The sequence below is a fragment of the Hyperolius riggenbachi genome, chromosome 4, assembly GCF_040937935.1.
Source record: "Hyperolius riggenbachi isolate aHypRig1 chromosome 4, aHypRig1.pri, whole genome shotgun sequence".
In the NCBI taxonomy this organism is placed as follows: Eukaryota; Metazoa; Chordata; class Amphibia; order Anura; family Hyperoliidae; genus Hyperolius; species Hyperolius riggenbachi.
Window position 1 is genome coordinate 382,183,685 of NC_090649.1, and position 19,979 is coordinate 382,203,663.

The 19,979-nt window shown below is 39.6% G+C and overlaps 1 protein-coding gene across 1 annotated transcript in view; it reads left to right on the top strand.

Moving 5' to 3' along the window:
- LOC137504825 (latent-transforming growth factor beta-binding protein 1-like) overlaps positions 1-19,979 on the top strand; it is a 458,475-nt gene that overhangs the window by 427,943 nt on the left and 10,553 nt on the right. Inside the window, exons 14-21 of the mRNA XM_068233416.1 lie at positions 1,543-1,734; positions 1,985-2,004; positions 6,512-6,602; positions 7,191-7,280; positions 8,778-8,903; positions 13,172-13,297; positions 13,664-13,786; positions 17,448-17,567. Of these exons, the coding sequence (XP_068089517.1) occupies positions 1,543-1,734; positions 1,985-2,004; positions 6,512-6,602; positions 7,191-7,280; positions 8,778-8,903; positions 13,172-13,297; positions 13,664-13,786; positions 17,448-17,567 (888 nt within the window). The remainder of the gene's footprint in view (positions 1-1,542; positions 1,735-1,984; positions 2,005-6,511; positions 6,603-7,190; positions 7,281-8,777; positions 8,904-13,171; positions 13,298-13,663; positions 13,787-17,447; positions 17,568-19,979) is intronic.

Sequence of the window (19,979 nt, forward strand, 5' to 3'; positions counted from 1 at the left end):
GGTCAGTGGAACACCAAGAGTTGGGTGAGTAACGTCTCCTTTACACTTTCATCAGGACTCTGCAGAGGGAAGGAGGGAGGCGCTCTGGGAGGGGAGTGAGCCGCCTTTCCATCATCAGGCGCCTGTAGGCACATGCCTACAGTGCCTTATGGTAAATCCAGGCCTTCCCATGTTAAAGAGGAACTTTAGTGAAGATAACTTAAAAAAATTGCTTATTTTTTACAATATTCATTTATAGATTAGTCAATGTTTTCCTATTGTAAAATCTTTCCTCTCCCTGATTTACATTCTGAAATGTATTTCTGGTGTTGATATCTTTAGTTCTCACAGGTGATCTGTGTGGAATGTTTGTTACTGAGAGTTCTATGCACAGAGGGAGATGCTGGTTGCTTGGCAGTTGAAAAAAGAAGCCGTTATTTCCCACATTGCAACGATGTTCACAGACAACAAACTGTCAGGACCATGGTCATGTCATCACACTGTGGGTGGGGTTTCACCAAAATATCAGCCATATGGGCACTGCCCATTCCATCTGGTAGTGGATCCATTGTTCTTGGCTGCACGGAGAGCTATATTTATGAGCTATAATTACATCTGACTTTCTACACGGATGTTGGCTATTCTTTGTTCACTATTTGAGGTGAATAAAATAATCAACTTGAAAGTCTTCCTGTGCTGGTTGTCTTCTATTTCTCATGTTATGCAAATAGCGTAAGCTGTGGTACCCCTGCATCATGCATATTACCTAGGTAATGCACCTTGTGCTAGTTGCACAATGGGCTTTACGTAACTGGCGTAGGTAATCTTAAGAACACAGTGCGCTGCCTGCATATGCCACTTTTAATAGTGCTTAGAGAGTATGCTGGTTTATTTGTTATGTATGGGTTATAATTGCATTTTAATTTATTTAAATATTAGGACATATATTATGCCTGTAAAATTAGCATGTGTCCACAACGGGCAACACTTTTACCGATTATTTATGCAAGTGGTGTAGTAAACTTTGCACACGTGACTCAACTTGTGTTAATGGCACTAACTATAAAATGTGATATTGACTCTGACTAGGTCTGCATTGTAACATTAATACTAATAATGATGGACTACACTGTGACACTAATTGGGCTGGAGTTTGATGCTGACTGGGGCTTGAATATGGCCCTGATACTGACTGATGCCACACTGGGAAACTTGATTAAAACATACTGAAAAACTGTTGTCACTCGTTGTAATGCCGAGTGGCACCACATTATGACACTAGCTAAGTCCACAGGGGTTAGCAGGTTGAGGAAGGTGAGGTTAGAAATTAGTGTGATGATAGAGCAAGAGGAAGCAATGTAAGGACAGATAAATAGTGAGCAGAAAGCCAGATATATTAAAAGAGATGGGCAGCTCTTAAAAATGGGGGAGGAGCGCCAAGCTAAAAGCCCATAGGGAAAGCATTGCATAAGCCATATTGTAAATAATCTGAAAATATAATCAACCACAGGCCATTCCAGTGTCATACTTAATGATACCTTTATTTCTCTTTACCCATCAAAGCTGCTTTCAAGGAAATCTGCCCAGGCGGTATGGGCTACACTGTCCCTGTGTTGCGAGGACCGGTTCCTGTTAGACCAGTTACTGCACATCCTCCAATCAGAACAACATTTCAACCACTGATAACAAGAGAAGAACCAATAGAAGCACTCTCTGTTTCACATAGAATTGATCCAGATCAAAATGGAAGAGAAGGCAAGTTCACAAATGAAGAACTGATCGTCCGTATAGTTCTGCTGCACGACCCATTTTAGTTAGTGTACATTTAAATCTATGATTATATGAATACGTTAGAATGTAATAGTTTGTTGTCTTACAGTACCTACCATAAACCCAGTGTATGTCATTTCACGTGTATCATTTCATAGTGCTACAGTAATATATTATATTTACTCCAGGTATTATATTTTACTAACTTTCTCCTATTTGAACTTTCTCATTACAGACGATGCTGGAATAGAAAAGGTAATTTGCCCACAAACTGGTACACTTAATTTCCTGTTTTCCAGTTTTCAACCATTTCCAATGATAAGATTCATATATTTCTTGAGTGTTATTCCCAGTAATAAAAAGCAACACAAAACAAAAATAAAAAGAACAAACAAAGAAAAAAACATGAATTTCTAGAAATCAGGGGCTCGATTCACAAAGTGGTGCTAACCCAGTTAGAGACTTTAGGCATGATAACCATTGCACCACGCTGGTGAAAAGCCAGTTTAGGTGTGATAAGTTTAGGCATGATAAGTTTAGGCGTGATAAGTTTAGATAAGTTTAGATTGCGTGCAATGTCCCGCACGCAAAGCAGCGCCATTAAACTCTATGCGAAGTGCACCAGACTTTGCTAGCACAAAACTTTTGATCAGCTGTGCACTGCAGTGCTAACCCAGTTGGTGCTTAAACTTATCACGCCTAAACTTATCACACCTAAACTTATCACACCTAAACTTATCACACCTAAACTTATCACGCCTAAACTTATCACGCCTAAACTTATCACACCTAAACTTATCACACCTAAACTTATCATGCCTAAACTGAGTTTAGGCGTGATAAAGGGCTTTTCACCAGCGTGCTAACTGTTAGCACTGCTTTGTGAATCAGGCCCCAGGATCTTTGCATTGGGTGAAAATATGTGTTCACTGAAAAAAAAAAAATTGACAGCCCATCCTAAATATGATCAGTAATATAAAAATAAACATCACATCACTGGCCACATTTGATGTTAGTGTGTATGGACAGACTAAACCACAGGAAACCTTATGATTAATCTTTTATGCATTAAAGCCTGTGTGTTGTTCCAACCTAATTGCATACTGTATAATACATTTGCTGTATCTGTTTTTTCTTACCTTATATTATGTTTATGTTATATGTTTTTTAATCTTACATTATATTATGTTATAACATTTTAGCGGGTAGCAGGTAACACTTAAAAGATTTTTTTTAAATCTTTTTTTTAATTATCATGCCTTATTTTTTTCTCACTCACTTATTATACTGTAATGTTACAACACCTACCAAGCAAACAAGTTCTCAAAATAAGTATTTTGTATTATATTATTAGTTATATTAGTTTGTAATTTGATATACACCAAATTTTATTGGTAGGTTAAAATAAAAGTCAAAACATAGAGCTGTAAATATGCTCCTTAGTGGGATTTGTGTATAAAATGTATTATATAAACATTTTTTTGATGGCATGCTCAATAGAACAGCATATTTAACCACTTAAGCCCAACTGGACGAGATTTCTCGTCCAGTTGGGCTGCGCGCACTCCCGCGGGTCGCGCGCGCTCCCGCGGGCCCCCCCGTGCGCGCCCCCGCTGCTGGCCGCTAGATTACCGATCAGTGAAAGGGATTATAAATCCCTTTCGCTGATCGGACCCCCCCGGAGAAAAGCCGACAGCGTCTCTTCAGATGCTGCGGCTTTTCTGAGCTCTGGGCTCCTTTCTTCTGCCTGGGAGCGAGATCGATCGCTCCCAGGACTTTTTGATTCTGGCCATCTTGTGGCCAAATAGCAAATTACACCTGTAAAAAAAAAAATTCAAATTAAACATATAAATATATTATTAAAAAAACCTGTTTACCTCCCACACCAAAAAATACCCACATACAAGTTTAAATTAAAAAAAAAAAAAAAATACAATAATAATAAAAAAATAAAAAAAACATAAATAGTTACCTAAGGGTCTGAACTTTTTAAATATGCATGTCAAAGGAGTATATCAATATGATTTAATAAATTATGGGCTTCTAAACAGTGATGGATGCAAAACGGAAAAAATGCACCTTTATTTCCAAATAAAATATTGTCGCCATACATTGTGATAGGGACATAATTTTAACGGTGAAATACCCGGGGCATATGGGCAAATACAATACGTGAGTTTTAATTATGGAGGCATGTATTATTTTAAAACTATAATGGCTGAAAACTGAGAAATAATGAATTTTTTCCATTTTTTTCTTATTCTTCCTGTTAAAATGCATTTACAGTAAAGTGGCTCTTAGCAAAATGTACCACCCACAGAAAGCCTAATTGGTGGCGGAAAAAACAAGATATAGATCAATTAATTGTGATGAGTAGTGATAAAGTTATTGGCAAATGAATGGGGGTGAAAGTTGCTCAGATGTAAAAAAATGTCAACCCTTCGGGCTTAAGTCTATAAGCAGTCCCAGCATATTTCATAACCGGTTAATTAGAGAAACTGGACAGGCTATATAGGATTATGGTTTAAAACATAATTTATACATGGTTTATGTGCATTTGTATTTTACATCAAGCTTTAAAAAAAATAAGTTTGCTTTTGTTTTTACTTTTTGTCTGTGTTACTGTTGGAAAGATATTCCACTTACTCACTGAAATGGATTTGATATTAAAGTGAACCTCCAGACTAAAAATCTACTCGGCAGCACTGAAAAGGCTTGGTGTTTCTTTAACAGGTTCACAGCATCAGAACTTTGTTTTTCTTACCCAAGCCTCATTTTTAGCTGCACAGAATCTAAGCTCCGCCCCATCAAAGAAATATGCCCGGGCATTTTTCCCCTAATGCTGTGCACAGCATGATGGGTTTTCTGATGTTGTTGTTCTCCTTCTGCTGTTTTGGCACACATTTGTTTTTTTTATTTTGAATTTGAGATTTGAAGCCTTGCACACGCAGCTGGGAAGGGTGATCAGGACACAGGGCAGTTGGAACTGTGTCTCATGCTCCCTGTCACCTCCTTTCAAGCAAAAAAGATAGCTGCCCCCATGAAATCACAAACAGTCGCCTATTCTTTTAAAACAGGGTGGGTAAGAGATTATATTACCTATCTATTTTAAATAACTTAACTAATGTAACTTAATGACAGTTTGTTTGTTTATGCTGAAGTTCCTCTTTAAACCTGGTGGCCCCATGGACAGCAGTTAAGGAACGGCAATAAAAAATGTAAATTACTTGACTATAAGGCGAGAAATTTAGGATTGACTCACAGTATAAAAGTTTGGTGTCGCCTTATACGCGAGTCAGTTCTAATGTTCTAAATTTCATGCTCTATAGCCGGGACTGGGGGAAGGGGGGCTGCCATTCTCTCCCTCCCTTCCTGCAGCACAGAGTTGTGTAATTACCCCCCTCCCCATCCATTGGAACCAGTGTTGTAAAGTAAAATATCACCCTCAACCTCCCCCTGCCCACCCCACGAGCAGCAGCGGCCAACATGCCTTCTTATGTGTAATCATATACACAGCCCCGCCAGAAGCCTCCATGCAGGAATCCAGCGCCGCGGGCAGCATCCTGTCACCCCTCTTTCACACTCTGGTCTGCCTGTAATAGTGTAGCTCCGGCTCTTGTGACTTTGGTAGCTGGAGCTACGTTAATGCAGACAGACCAGCATGTGAAAGAGAGGTGATATGACGCTGCTCCTGGCACTGGATTTGTGTATGGAAACTTTTGTCGAGGCTGTGTATATGATTACACATAGGAAGGCATGCTGGCTGCTGCAGCTCACTGGGTGGGAAGGGGGTCGTGGGTGATATTTTACTTTATAACACTGGCCACAATGGAGGGGGGTATTTACACTTCACTAACCACAATGGGGGGTGTTCAATCACACCACTAGCCACAATGGGGAGGGAAGGGGGATGTTTAAACACAACACTGGCCACAATGGAGGGGTTAGGGGGATGTTTAAATCATAACACTGGCCACAATAGAGAGGGAGCAGGGGGACACATTGGCCAGCCTCAGTGGAGGGGGGACATGGGGACTGGCCACACTGAAAAGGGGAAACAGATACTGGGCACACTTAAAGGGGGAGAAGGGGGATACATGGTATGGCCACAACTAAAAGGGGAGCAGAGATATGCAGACACTTATAGGAGGCATGGGGACAGTTTAGAGGGTTAATAGCTGCATGTGGAGGCCTGAAGGAGTTTATGGCTGCACTTGGGGGGCCAGGAGGGGTTGATGGCTACAATACTGTATGCATTGAAGCCATTAACCCCTCCTGGTCCCCAAGTGCAGCCATTAACTTTTCTGGATAGACTTATACTTGAGTCATTAAAAAATACAGCTTGAGAGGGTCAACTTATATTTGATTTTATATGGTAGATTTTAACACTTCCCCACTCTACACAAGGGTTTTATATGTTTCTGTCTGAGTTCCTTTGAAAGAAATTACTTACTTTGTACAGAACATGACATGTAAGAAAGTCTCTCATAAGCACGCATAGACAAAAAAAGAGATCTTCCCCTGTAGCAGAGATCCCTTTTTTTATCTTTTACGCATTGGCCAAAGGATTGGCAAAAGGAATTCATATTTTTATAGGACAAAAATGAAGGGCTTTTTTAATCCTTATTTTTTTTTTATTTGCTTAATGGTAGCGTGCACTATCAATGCAATCCCTTTTATATGATGATGTACATTACATGCTTTGATAACGTCTCAACATTTTCTAAGCAAGGGTTAAAATGTACATTTATTTTTTTCTAAGGACCCCCTAACTGGAGATGATAGAGGTGATCGAAGGCAACCTCAGCTGTCATCAGGAGTTCCAACAATAAAAATAGATCCTCAACATCCAGGTAAAATATGAATGCAATGGTTGCTATTAATACAACCATGTTTGCCTCATAATATGTAGCAATTAAGCAATTATGTTTATTACTTAAAAAGTAAAGATCATACCATTACTAGCAAGAAGACAAAGCAAAACTTAAATGCCCCCCCCCCCCTAAAAGGAACCATTGTTACTTACCCGGGGCTTCCTCCAGCCCATAGCAGCTGCTATGTTCTTCGCTGCAGTTCTGCTCTCAACCACTGGCTCCCAGTTCCCAACCTCACCAGTCGTCCTCTACTGTGCCTGCGCGAGTGCTGCTGTCAATCACTTGCACGTGGTGTGGAGTGTACTGCGCAGGCGTGTCAAGATAATCTCAGCTATATCAAGGGGTACTTGGTGAGTACAAGCTTTCCATTCCTAGAAGTTCTGGTTCACCATGAGCTTTCTGGGCAATCTGTAACAATCAGTGCTGTTGAACTAATCACACCACACTGAATGCCCTGACAAGTCAGTGGTTACACATTGACATCTAGGTGGACAGCAATACACTGATAGATGCTTTGCTACTGCCAGAGTTAAACACTTGATATTATCTTCTTTTTTTTCTTTACAGCTGTTGTAGAAAAATCTCCACCTGTACTCGTAGAAATAGCCCCAGATGTCTCAAAGTCTAGTCAAGTCGTTGCTCCAACTCAAGTTGCAGGTAAAAAATTACTGCAAATTGGTTTTCTTTCTACTACCAATAAACAATAAAGATCATCATTTCAGAAAGTCTCTGTAGCACTTGGTTTCTCATACTAAAAATATTGATGTGTAAATGACCACTATTAATATATATATATATATATATATATATATATATATATATATATATATATATATATATATATATATATTATATTATATTATATCCTATATTAGATCCTATTTCCTATATTATATCCTACCTCTCGTGCCCCTACCTCTCCCTTTAGATTGTAAGCCTTTGGCCAGGGTCCTCCTCCTTTTGTGTCCAACCTGATCATGCACCTCCATTACTGTGAACCCAAAGGACCATCTAGGCTAGGCATCTGAGTGAACCTAACTTGCCTAATCTCCATGCTCCATCCAGTGACTGACTAAGCACTACCCTGTACTCATACTGTGCTGCATGATCTGGTCTTTCTTGTATTCAGGTATTGTCATTTAGCTGTATGTCACCCCTAAATATTGTATGTATCCCTATTTATTGTCCAGCGCTGCGTCATATGTTGGCGCTTTATAAATACAATAAATAAATAATAATACATACATATATATATATATATATATATATATATATATATATATATATATATATATATATATATATACACACACAATTTTTCCCCAAAATTGAGACATCCCTAGCAGGAATTTCAAGCATATCCCAAAGGTAAGCCTTAGCAGCACTAAGGGATAAAAGAAAAGGTGTGGCAATTTGTGTCTCTACTGGAGCCGATTGCCTCATATGCAGGGCCATGGCTCAGTCATTGGGCCAATCGCTGCACTTGCTGCTACTCAGCAATTATAGTGATTGGCCCAATAATGAAGCCATAGTCCCACCTGCAAGACCATCGGCTCCAAAGCTGATATATATATATATGTGTATATACATATACACATCTAGCACATATTTCTGGATGACATACTAAGCAATGTAAAGAAATCCTTATGCAAATCACAAATACGTATGATCCCAGGGATGTTAAGTATTTTCTCCAAAAATGAATCTTGCTTAGTCATCTCCATTATACTGCCAATGAAATGTGTTCTGCTTGGCTGTTTTGCAAAGAATCACAGCAGAGATAGTGGTGACAACCAAGAATTTTATTAATGCTAAGTGCTATGTCACAAATGAGGAGGGTGATGCACTAAAACATTGTAAATATGGGAATGGCAAATACTGGTAATCACACATTTATCAAGCAGAAAACATGTATGTGCTGCACATGTGGATGGCCTTCTATGGCATTCAGAGAACCACAGCAGGATTCCTGACTATTGCTAACGGTGACAGTGCTTCTCTGATAAATCTTATGTGGGGTTAAAACTGAGGACCAGAAAGACACAGAGTAAAAAAACAAAACATCTGCAAATCCAGAGAGGAAAAGAAAAGTTTTTTTTTCATAAATATTTTTTAAATCAATACTTACTTTTAACCAGTTATCCAATTTTGCAGAGGTAGATGAGTGCGTGGTGGATCCTGAAATCTGTGGAGAAGGCTTCTGTGTCAACCTGCCGGTTGGATACATGTGCATCTGTCGTAAAGGGTACAAGCAGAATGACAATCAGACCAAATGTGTGGGTAAGATCAATGTGTTAACATCACATTATTAAAAGATATTGATATTGTAAGATAACAGTTACAGATCAGAGAATACATTCAGTGAGACCAGATAGAGTTTATGTCTGTCTTCCTTTATTGGCCTTAAAGCAGACCTGAACTCAGAGCCTTCCTCTCTGCTCTAAAAGATAAGCAACATCATAATAACCTTTAAAGTGAACCAGAGATGGTACACTGGTACTTATTTATACTTACCTGGGGCTTCCTCCAGTCCCGTGAAGATCATGGCTTCCCTCGCAGTCCTCCTTGTCCCCTCCATTCTGGCGATACAATTGTCAGTATTCCAGTCAGTTGCCGCCAGTTGAGGTGTTTTGTGCATGTGCAGCTCAGCCGTACACGTGCCCCCACCTCGCTCCTGTCACCTGGAGCCTTCTGTGCTTGTGTAGGCCCAAAACGCTCCGGGGACAGGAGCGCGATGAGGGGACGGTGTGCAGCCAAGCCACGCATGCGCAGCGAGCCGTGACTGCCTGGATTACCGGAAGTCATATCGGTTTAAAGGAGGGGCCATTGAGGACGGCGAGGGAGGCCATGAAGCTCGTGGGGCTAGAGAAAGCCCCAGGTATGTATAAATTAGTAATAGTGAACCATCTCAGATTCGCTTTATAGAAAAACATTTCCTTGGTACAGTTTATAGAACTCCTACTGATATTCTATAGAGTGGGTACTTCCTGGTATCCTGTTCGCACTGAAAGGGTTAGCGTCCTGTGTTTACATATTAGCTCAGGATTCTGCAGAGTCTGCAAACAGGTGACAGCTCAAATTACACTAGCACATTACTTGATGAGAAGGGAGAATTAGACAGGCTTTTCTCTAAACACACAGAGTGGATTTCTCTGTGTTTCTTTGTCTCCTATGCAAGAGTTCATGTCTGCTTTAAGCTATAGGTAAAATTGGTCCTGTCATTCTTTCAATATTATAATAGTAAGGGGGATAATGTTTATGGCATCTGACTTATCATTGCTGACGTGACTGAGGAAAATATGTGTAAAAACAATTTATCTAAGAAATAAAAATCGCTGTGCATATCTCTGCCTACCACCCATCCTAGCACTTTAAGAATTTCTTATGTGATTCCTGGCCATTGTTATGGAGCTTAATTTTGGTTACTGGCAAAGTTTGCAATGGCTACTACTACTATTATTATTGTTATTATTATTATTATTATTTAGTATTGGTATAGCCCCAACATTTTCCACGGCTCTTTACTGGGTACATATTCAGGTCATTAACAGTCCGCCACAGGAGCTCACAATCAAATTCACTAACAATAATAATAGCTGCAAATGTTGCTTTTTAAACCTGGGGTTTGTGTAAGAAAATGTTTAAAAAACATTCCTACATCCTCAAATCATTATTATATTAAGTTTTTATATGATTTAACAACAACAAAAAAAGTATAGCCACACCCTCACAAGCCTTCTCATTCCCTTTGCCAAAATTGTGGCTCTTGCAACCTAACCAAATATCCACTGTGCTCAGGTAAATGGGCAACAGAGTTTTGTTTCAGACCTCCTAACTATTTACCGCAATAGGCTAAAAAGATACACTAATTCAAATCACTTTTTCTCCAAGGAGATAATTTGTATCTTCTGTTTACAATAACTTTTCAACATAGTGCAACTGAAAAAAATAAACGCTGTTCTGCATATTTTTTTGTTTGCTGGTGGCTTTAAAAGCATTTTCTTGATGAGATTTGAAAAAAATCCCTTGAAAAAGTGAATTGAATAAGGGCCATTGCTGTTGATTTACTAAAGAACATTAAAGAAAATCTGTAAAAAAAAAAAAAGAGCCCCTGGGGGGTACTTGCCTTGGAAGGGGAAGCCTCTGTATCCTAAAAATGCTTCCTCCTTCCTCCTCAGTAAAGAGGATCCAGTGCTGGGACCCCTCCAAGGATCTCCTTGCCGCTGCTTGTTTGAGTGCGCACATGCGCAGTAGTGGCTCTCTGCTCGAGCTCTGGCAGAAATAGCCAAGCCCGATCAGGTCTGCTCTATTGCGCAGGTGCAAGCCATGTGTGCCTGCGCGGCAGAGCGGACCTTATCAGGCTCGGGGAATCACTATTGCGCAAGTGTGCAGCAGCAATTGTAAATATTCTTGCTGCTCTGTGTCCGAGGTAGCCAGCACTGGATCCAGATGGCTGAACAGGATGGGGGAAGCCTCTTTAGGCTTCCCCCTCCTGAGGTAAGTACCCCCCAGGAGCACACAGGTTTACTTAATGTGTGCAGATAGCGCTGCACATGTTAAGAATAATATTCTTTAGTGAATCAAGCCCAATGTGTGAAATATATTTGAATGAAATAAAGTACACCTGTTTTGTATGTAGTATACCAACTGTCAATAGATGATTTTATTGTGTAAGTCCTGAACAACCAAGATGCTGAAGAGAAAACCATTATTTAAAAAACATTTCAAAGAGGAACAGAAGCTGAGATTATACAATCTGTTGAAAAAGCAATGGATGGAGCAGCATCACTAGACAAAAGTGCAGCCTTCCTAGGTGCACAGCGGCGTATGACTAGTGTAATGCTGAATGAACATTGTCCTTTAAAACTTTATTTAGACAATCATTGTAAAAGCTGCTTATGCTATGTCAATGCTCTTGTTCACACATATTTTAGTCATGTTAGGCTAAGGTCACAATACAGTAAACCTAAAACCGGAACATTTTCCAGAACAGAGACAAGCGCAAAATTGCGTATGTTGAGTGATTCTATTTTGTCTGTAAAGTCCCTTCTGTTGTGTCCATTTTTAATGTATCCACTGTCTCTGTTGCAGTATGGGAATGCAGGATTCCATCTTGCACAACTTCTCCTGACACTAAGCTACTTGTGCCGATGGACACAATGAAAGTTTATAGATGGGCTACATCTGTTTTCAGTAGTGCTTTTAACAGAAAATAAACCAAGCAAAATACCTAAGATCCACCCCAGGCTCCTCCTAGATCAGGTCTCCCTAGTGGTCTGTTATCAAAACACATGCTACACCGGAAACCAAGTATACATAAAACTTATATCAACAAACACAGCGGATTGGATATAGGGTCCGCTGTGAGCATACAGGTTGCAATTCAGCAGTGTTGGTCTAGCTTTAATATGGGTGATGGTGTTATCAAAGTATATTATCTGTGAGAATGTAGGCACCCATTACAAAGCTGTGGACACAAGCTTCTTTGTGTAAACCAACCATTGTAACACTGAAATTTCCATGAGGAGTTGTATATGGTTCATTTTAAATACTGAATATAACAAAAGTTGGAACTTGAGAAATTGGTTTCTTATCCTGACTAGCCAACATTTTTGACACCCACAAGTATTTTACTTCCAGCTGTTTCTGCATTCTCTCTTTTCTCTTATTTCATGTTAATTTGGATAACAGGGTTCACTTTTTTTTTAACGTTTACTTCCATTGTTGATTACATAAAGCTAACTCAACTTTAGATACCCTGCTGAGGCCTCCTTTTGGTCCATTTGTCAGGCCCAATAGGGGAAGCCTTTCAGAAAATTGAAATAAACCTTGGATGAATATTCTTATTTTGATTTAGAAAGCTCACCGGGGACATAATAGTGGAATCACTCACATATTAAAGAGACACTTAAGTCAGAAAAAAAAAAGTTTTACTCACCTGGGGCTTCTACCAGCCCCCTGCAGCAGTCCTGTGCCCTCGCAGCCACTCACTAATCCTCTGGCCCCCTGATGCCAGCTAGTTTTGCTTTTGCCGACAGGCCCATCAGGACTGGGCACGCGTAGCTTTTTCCGCATTCCCGACTGTAATTAGTGGTATTGCGGGCCGCAACACATACAAAAATACGCGTTGCCGCGTTACGAACGCATAGATATGCGGCAACACGTATTTTTGTATGCGTTGCGGCCCGCAATAGTGCTAATTACAGTCGGGAATGCAGAAAAAGCTACGCGTGGCCAGTCCTGACTGGCCTGTCAGCAAAAACGAAACTAGCTGGCAGCGGGGGACCAGAGGATTAGTGAGTGGCTGCGTGGGCACAGGACTGCTGCAGGGGGCTGGTAGAAGCCCCAGGTGAGTAAAACTAATTTTTTTTCTGACTTAAGGTTCACTTTAAACACTGTATATTAAGCATTACAAAAGTATTCAGTTTGTGTGATGTCCTCAAATTTTATACTGTATAAGTAGTAAAAAAAAACAATAGCCAGCAAAATGTGCAGATAACAAAACAAACCACATTTCAAATGCCTAAAACAACTGCTCTTTCCTTTAGATATTGATGAATGCACCCAGAATCGCAGTCTCTGCTCACATGGACAATGTGAAAATACGGATGGAAGTTTTCTATGTACTTGCAATGCAGGATACCAGGCTAATGAACAAGGAAATGATTGTGTTGGTATGTGTGTACATTTGTACCATTGGAATTCTTGCAAAAAAAAAAAATTGGTTCCTGTAATACCTGATTTATCTTTTTTTTTAAGGTTTTTATTCAGTCATAATTGACTGCCACAAGAAACGTTTGGGGTAATTAAGCATTTCAGGAAATTCAGATAAGCTCCTTAATACTGTTAAACTCTTAGATGACAATATGAAGCAAGTATTTTGTGTTTGTGGTCAAAGCTAGATTTAGACAAGAATTAGGCTCTTTTTTCACACTACAGTTCGCCAAAATAAATAAATATGTTAGTAAGGTAAACTTATTATATTTACCTATTTATTTGTGTTAAAATTAATTGAATTGCTTGCTGTGTTTGATGTTTAGATGTAAATGAATGTTTGAGGCCCGATACTTGCCCAGATGGACTCTGTATTAATTCTCCTGGCTCTTTCCGCTGTGAATACTGTGACAGTGGCTTACGCATGAACAGGAGAGGCCAGTGTGAAGGTAAGTGAAATGGCTTGAAATATGTACATACTAATAAACAGATTGCTTTGCTCTAGCTGACATGGATTTTTTTAAAGCAACATATCTGAGATCACACTTGAAAAGTACTTAAAACCCTATTTCCTTCCCTTTGAATGTCCACAATGAGTAAATTTGCATGAATTAGCAATGCACAAAGTTTTCTGAATTGCATGTCTGTAATGTTTGCAATACATATAAATCCTCCTCCCCTTATCTCATCACACCCACAAAAGGCAGTCAGAAATAAAGGGGGGAAGCAGCTAGTTTTTCTGTTTTACAGATCACCTGACACCACCAATTCTTGTTCCAGTCAGTTCGGGCAAATGAGAGGTACTGATAATTTGATAAACATGCTGGGGAGGGTGTGGGAAGGGCAACTGCTTAATTTCACACTGAGTAGGAAGGAACTATAGCTGCAGTGCTGGCTAAGAAGATTTAATTTATTTCAGCAGAGGGAGGAGGTGGGACAGGTCAGGTGATCTGCTTGTGCTGGAGAAGGAGCTACAGGATACAGCCAGTCTAGTATTTTAAATATTTTATTGCGAAAAACACAGACATGTAGTAAAAGAGAATGTTGAGTATTTCTAATTAGACACATGCAATTCGAAAACAGTGGTGTATTTTGAATTGATAGAATTGTACTATCAATATGTTTTTTTTCAAAACAAAAACAAAACAGGATGCCAAACTAGTAAGGATGACCAATGAGATTCAAAGTATTTAAATTTGCATTCAAATTGCATGCATATTATACGCAGCTTGAAATTACACCAATCAGAATAACTCCCTATCAATTTTTATTGGCCCAAGTTCAAGCTGCATACATGAAATTTGAATGCAAGGAATATCATTGATCATCCCTATGAAGTAGGGGTTTAAATGGAATGCTGCAAAAACAGTGCAAGAGATTTGGGCGCAGTCAGAAGCCGAAGCACAAATCACTGCAAAAACACTGTAATTCGTCCGCCAGCAATAGCTGGAAGCTGAATTATGCCTTTCCCCCACTATCCATGGCGGCCTGGAGGGGGAATAGTAATTAAGGCCGCCAAGGAATAGTAATTAACGCCGCCGCCATTTATCGGCTTTCCCCTGTGCCAAAAACTCTCGGCGGCTATGTAATAGGTACGCGTTTAAATACCATGCAGGAAGTTTCAATGGGAGTAACCACATTCCATACAACAATCATATGAAATTAAGCCTGTGCATATTACTATTATTATAACGAATATGACTCCCTCAGCACTTGAGGCAACAACTAAGTAAGCAGCTGCAAAAGGAGTCTAAGTACATTTTGCTATAACTTTTCCTAACATGCAGAGCCATATCTGCTAAATCAGTGGGGAGAGGTTAATTTGGTTTGCAGTTCCTGTGCAATGGTTGGGAATCTTCATGGAATTGTCACCAGGTACAGGAAACGTCACCCCAGAGTGCACTGGGAGGCCATTCACTAACTCAAACAGTAATGATTAAAGTTGCCTATTTTTATTCAGCATTACCATCATATTACAAGGAATTGTTCTTGTTTTTCAGCATTTAGTTTTTTTTCTTTAACATCCTATTTGATATAAAACACGCCCAAGTAATTTAGTTATCCATTGATCTATGCAAAATGAGCATCTGACAGGTGCTGAAGATGAATTGAAAATTTCCCTTTGAAATGCGCAATCTCTTGGCTTTGCAATGACTGTGTTCTTGAAATGACTTGTTGGGAGCTGAAGAATATCCATGACACATTCCTGTGATCTTCCGCTTGGCAAATGGCACAGTGAATGAACTTCTCATTTCAAGTTTCAAAGTACATTTGCCTTTTTCTCCATGCACAAAGTACATCTGCCTGTTTTTCTTGTGTGATTATATATTTGTGATTAGGTTTTTTTGTATTAATAATAACGTACAGTATTAAAAATACTCTTGAGTGGTTTTGAACATGTTGTCATTGTTAATAAGGCAACTTACTGGTTCAACATATGAATTATTCGACAAATATAGATTTAGGATGTGACACTTAACGTTAGAAAAGGATTCAATACCAAGAAATTAGAATCTAGTATTTCTCCTTAGTACCCGCATCATTTACTATTCACATTCAACAATTTTCTCACATCCTTGTTAATGGTAATCGGTTTACATTAGCAAGACGCAGGTGCTCTCCATGGTGCTGATTACTTGCTTTGCAGTCAACAGACATTTAGAAAGCTTATTTTTATTTAAAAGGAAATAATATATATTGTATATACAGTACCTCTGACTTGGGCTATTTACTATGGGGGACATGCATTGACTGGGTGGTGGGCTTGTATATATGTCATTACCAATACTGTAAATATGCGTAGCACTTTCTGAGGAAGCCGTTAGGTGAAACGTGTCTCATTTGCAGCAATATATATATATATATATATATATATATATATATATATATATATCAGCACTTTATGTATGTCTCTTATTAGTATCTGAACACAGATCCGAGCCAGCACTCTTTTGGATCACTGTGACCAGCTATACATTAGCATAAAAGTTTCTTGCAACTCAGTGCTCCATAACTCTGATCGGTGCTCTTTCTGTGGGTTCCAGGAGGACCTTGCTGAGGGATAGCTACAACCCACCCCATGATACTCACTGGTGGTGGAGGGGGATCAGCAACGACCCCCGCAGCTTACATTGGTCCTACACCATAGTATGTGCAGGTCCCCAATTAAAGAGAAACCGTGACCAAGAATTGAACTTCATCCCAATCAGTAGCTGATACCTGCTTTTACATGAGAAATCTATTCCTTTTTACAAACGGATCATCAGGGGGCTCTGTATCTCTGATATTGTGGTGAAACTCCTCCCACAAGAAACTCTGAGGACCATGGTCCTGACAGTTTCCTGTATGTGAACCATGTTGCATTGTGCCAAAAAAGCAAGCAGCAGCTACATCACCTGCCAGCAGTAAAAATATCACCATGTGATAAATGTCAGAAATGTAAATAAAGGATTTAAAACATTTTACAATGGGCAAACACTGACTAAATCATTTATACATAATTATTTTCACTGGAGTTCCTATTTAAGTGCCTCTCATGGCAGTGAGGGCCTTTGAAAATACACAATTTTTACTTTCTAATAAAGTTATAAACTTTTAAGTACCAATAGCATATTTCTTTTTAGACTCTAGTGCTTATTGTTTATTTCCCTGGTACAACAACTCGGCCAGTGTATGACCTATTGACACAAGCCTAGTAGGTCTGGTGCTAAGTCTGATCCAGGGAACCAGTAGTAACAGACATCTAAGCAGATTGTTTGCATTTGCTCAGATGTCAGTAAAAGTAATCAAATTCCACCAACCTGGCTATCTTTGTAGTAGCAATCCTCTTTTGTTACATGCTTGCCGCATGAAACACCTGTGCATGCTCTGCTTATTTAACTGGTGCATTCCTAGTGGCAGTACTGCAAGGAATATATTCCCCAGCCTGCTGCTATGACAACTGTCACAGTGGCACCCTGTTAAATGATGGCATATTCTTTACAATTATATTCTCAAGTATATTGCTTTTAATGTATTTGGCGTAAAGGCAATGGAGCAGATACCTATACTAATGGTTGCATTGAGTAGTGTGGAATGCAGAAGACTGACTCAGCTTATCTTTTCTGGCAGATATCGATGAATGTCTGACTGATACTACTTGCCCATATGACAGATGTGTCAATAGCATAGGATCATACACATGTGTCTCATGTCCTGAAGGTTACAGAGGCTTCAATGGCAGATGCTTCGGTAAGTTTTTTTTTTTTTTTTGCGCTGGGGGGGGGGGGGGGGGGTAAATAAAAATGTGGAGCTGACATCTTGGCACAACTTCTTCTGGATGCAAATACAGCAGATGCTCAGTCTCAGTGTGGCATCTGTGCTGATATGGCATAGCAGCCAAATTAACTCTTCACAGGTTCAAGGTTTGATGCTTTCTTGAGAATGTGAAATGGAAAATATTAATTTGTTCATAAGCAAAGCTTTTCTGACATGTGCAAAACTGCAAAATCATTGTTTCTGTTTTTCAGTTCAAACTGAATTATACTTATGACTAGTGTTGGTGTCGCCCGAATACTGCCGATCACCATGCTTCAGCACCGTTTCAGTACAAACAAGCAGACAGGGTCAGAAGCAGTTCTCTTACTTTACGGCCTATTTCATGTGACTCCAATGCCTTCTCCTTTTGGCTTTGGAAGGAGGAAGCATCGGAGTCATGAATCGCAAGTAAATGAACTGGCATTCATGTAAAAAAAGGCACCTGGAAAAAGGGTAAAGGGGAATTGCTGCTAGTAGAATATCAGTAAAATTACAGGTACCCTACTACTTAATTCCAATATTAAAATATTGGTAATCTTAACCAATATTTTACTATGTCTTTACCTAACCCAACCCTCACACAGAACCCTCCCTCTACCAATGCCTAACCCTAAGATCTCCCTCTACCGGTGCCTAACCCTAAGAACTCCCTCTCCCGGTGCCTAACCCTAAGACCTCCCTCTACTGATGCCAAACCCTTAACCCTCCCTCTATCTATGCCTAACCCTTAAAGAGAAACCGTGACCTTTTCGCAAACGGATCATTAGGGTGCTCTGTATGGCTGATATTGTGGTGAAACCCCTCCCACAAGAAACTCTGAAGACCATGGTCCTTAACACCCCCCCCCCCTGCCGCAGCAAGGTAGGGAAATTTAGGCACATGGAGGCCCCCCAATAAAATTGCAGGTGTTGAGGCCAGCATTACATATTGCTTTTTTTCCACAAGGGCACCTGCAGCCTTTTTTTTTTCCTGTACCGAGTGAACTGACTCTGTCCTCTTGGTACTGAAATTGTGCTAACGTGTGGTGTTCAGCAGTATTTGAGTGTTCTGCATTCCGTATGCCAACTTTGACAGCAGTATTTGAGTGTTCTGCATTCCGTATGCCAACTTTGAACACCAACTTTACTTATGAAAGGCCATAACCTCTACATCATTTCACAATATCAAGTGAGAATATATTATGTGCCTTCTAGTTGTAGTACAGAACTGAAGGCTAAGGAACTAATTTACAAATTGAAGTACCATCAAGTACCTAGAGAAATCTTTCATGCTTCATTTGTCACATAAAAAATGGTAGTTTTGGGCAGTTTTGTTTGCCCCTTTCTTTGAACGACAACTCTGAATAAATGCTGAGAATTCTATAGCTGATTAGATCAACCATAATTCTTCAGGATTTTTGTAGATTTTTTAGTTGAAACGAGTTTCATTGCCAGAGAAAAAGATAGTGAAGTCCAAGTTGAGGTGAGCGTTATGCTTTCCTTCCTTATTAAAGTAAAACCAAAATTGCAAGAAAAATATCGGAGCTGCCAATTTTCTCAAAATTAACCTTGTTGGATCTAGTCAATTTTATACAATGAAAAATAATTCTAGCCAAGTTAATTTTGATTTAGAAAGACTACTCTCACAGAAATGTGTAAAACAAAATAAATAATACTACAGTGGAGGAAATAATTATTTGACCCCTCACTGATTTTGTAAGTTTGTCCAATGACAAAGAAATGAAAAGTCTCAGAACAGTATCATTTCAATGGAAGGTTTATTTTAACAGTGGCAGATAGCACATCAAAAGGAAAATCGAAAAAATAACCTTAAATAAAAGATAGCAACTGATTTGCATTTCATTGAGTGAAATAAGTTTTTGAACCCTCTAACAATAAAAGACTTAATACTTAGTGGAAAAACCCTTGTTTGCAAGCACAGAGGTCAAACGTTTCTTGTAATTGATGACCAAGTTTGCACACATTTTAGGAGGAATGTTGGTCCACTCCTCTTTGCAGATCATCTCTAAATCCCTAATGTTTCGAGGCTGTCTCTGTGCAACTCTGAGCTTGAGCTCCCTCCATAGGTTTTCTATTGGATTAAGGTCCGGAGACTGACTAGGCCACTCCATGACCTTAATGTGCTTCTTCTTGAGCCACTCCTTTGTTGCCTTTGCTGTATGTTTTGGGTCATTGTCGTGCTGGAACACCCATCCACGACCCATTTTCAGTTTCCTGGCAGAGGGAAGGAGGTTGTCGTTCAGGATTTCACGATACATGGCTCCGTCCATTTTCCCGTTAATGCGATTAAGTTGTCCTGTGCCCTTAGCAGAAAAACACCCCCAAAGCAAAATGTTTCCACCCCCAT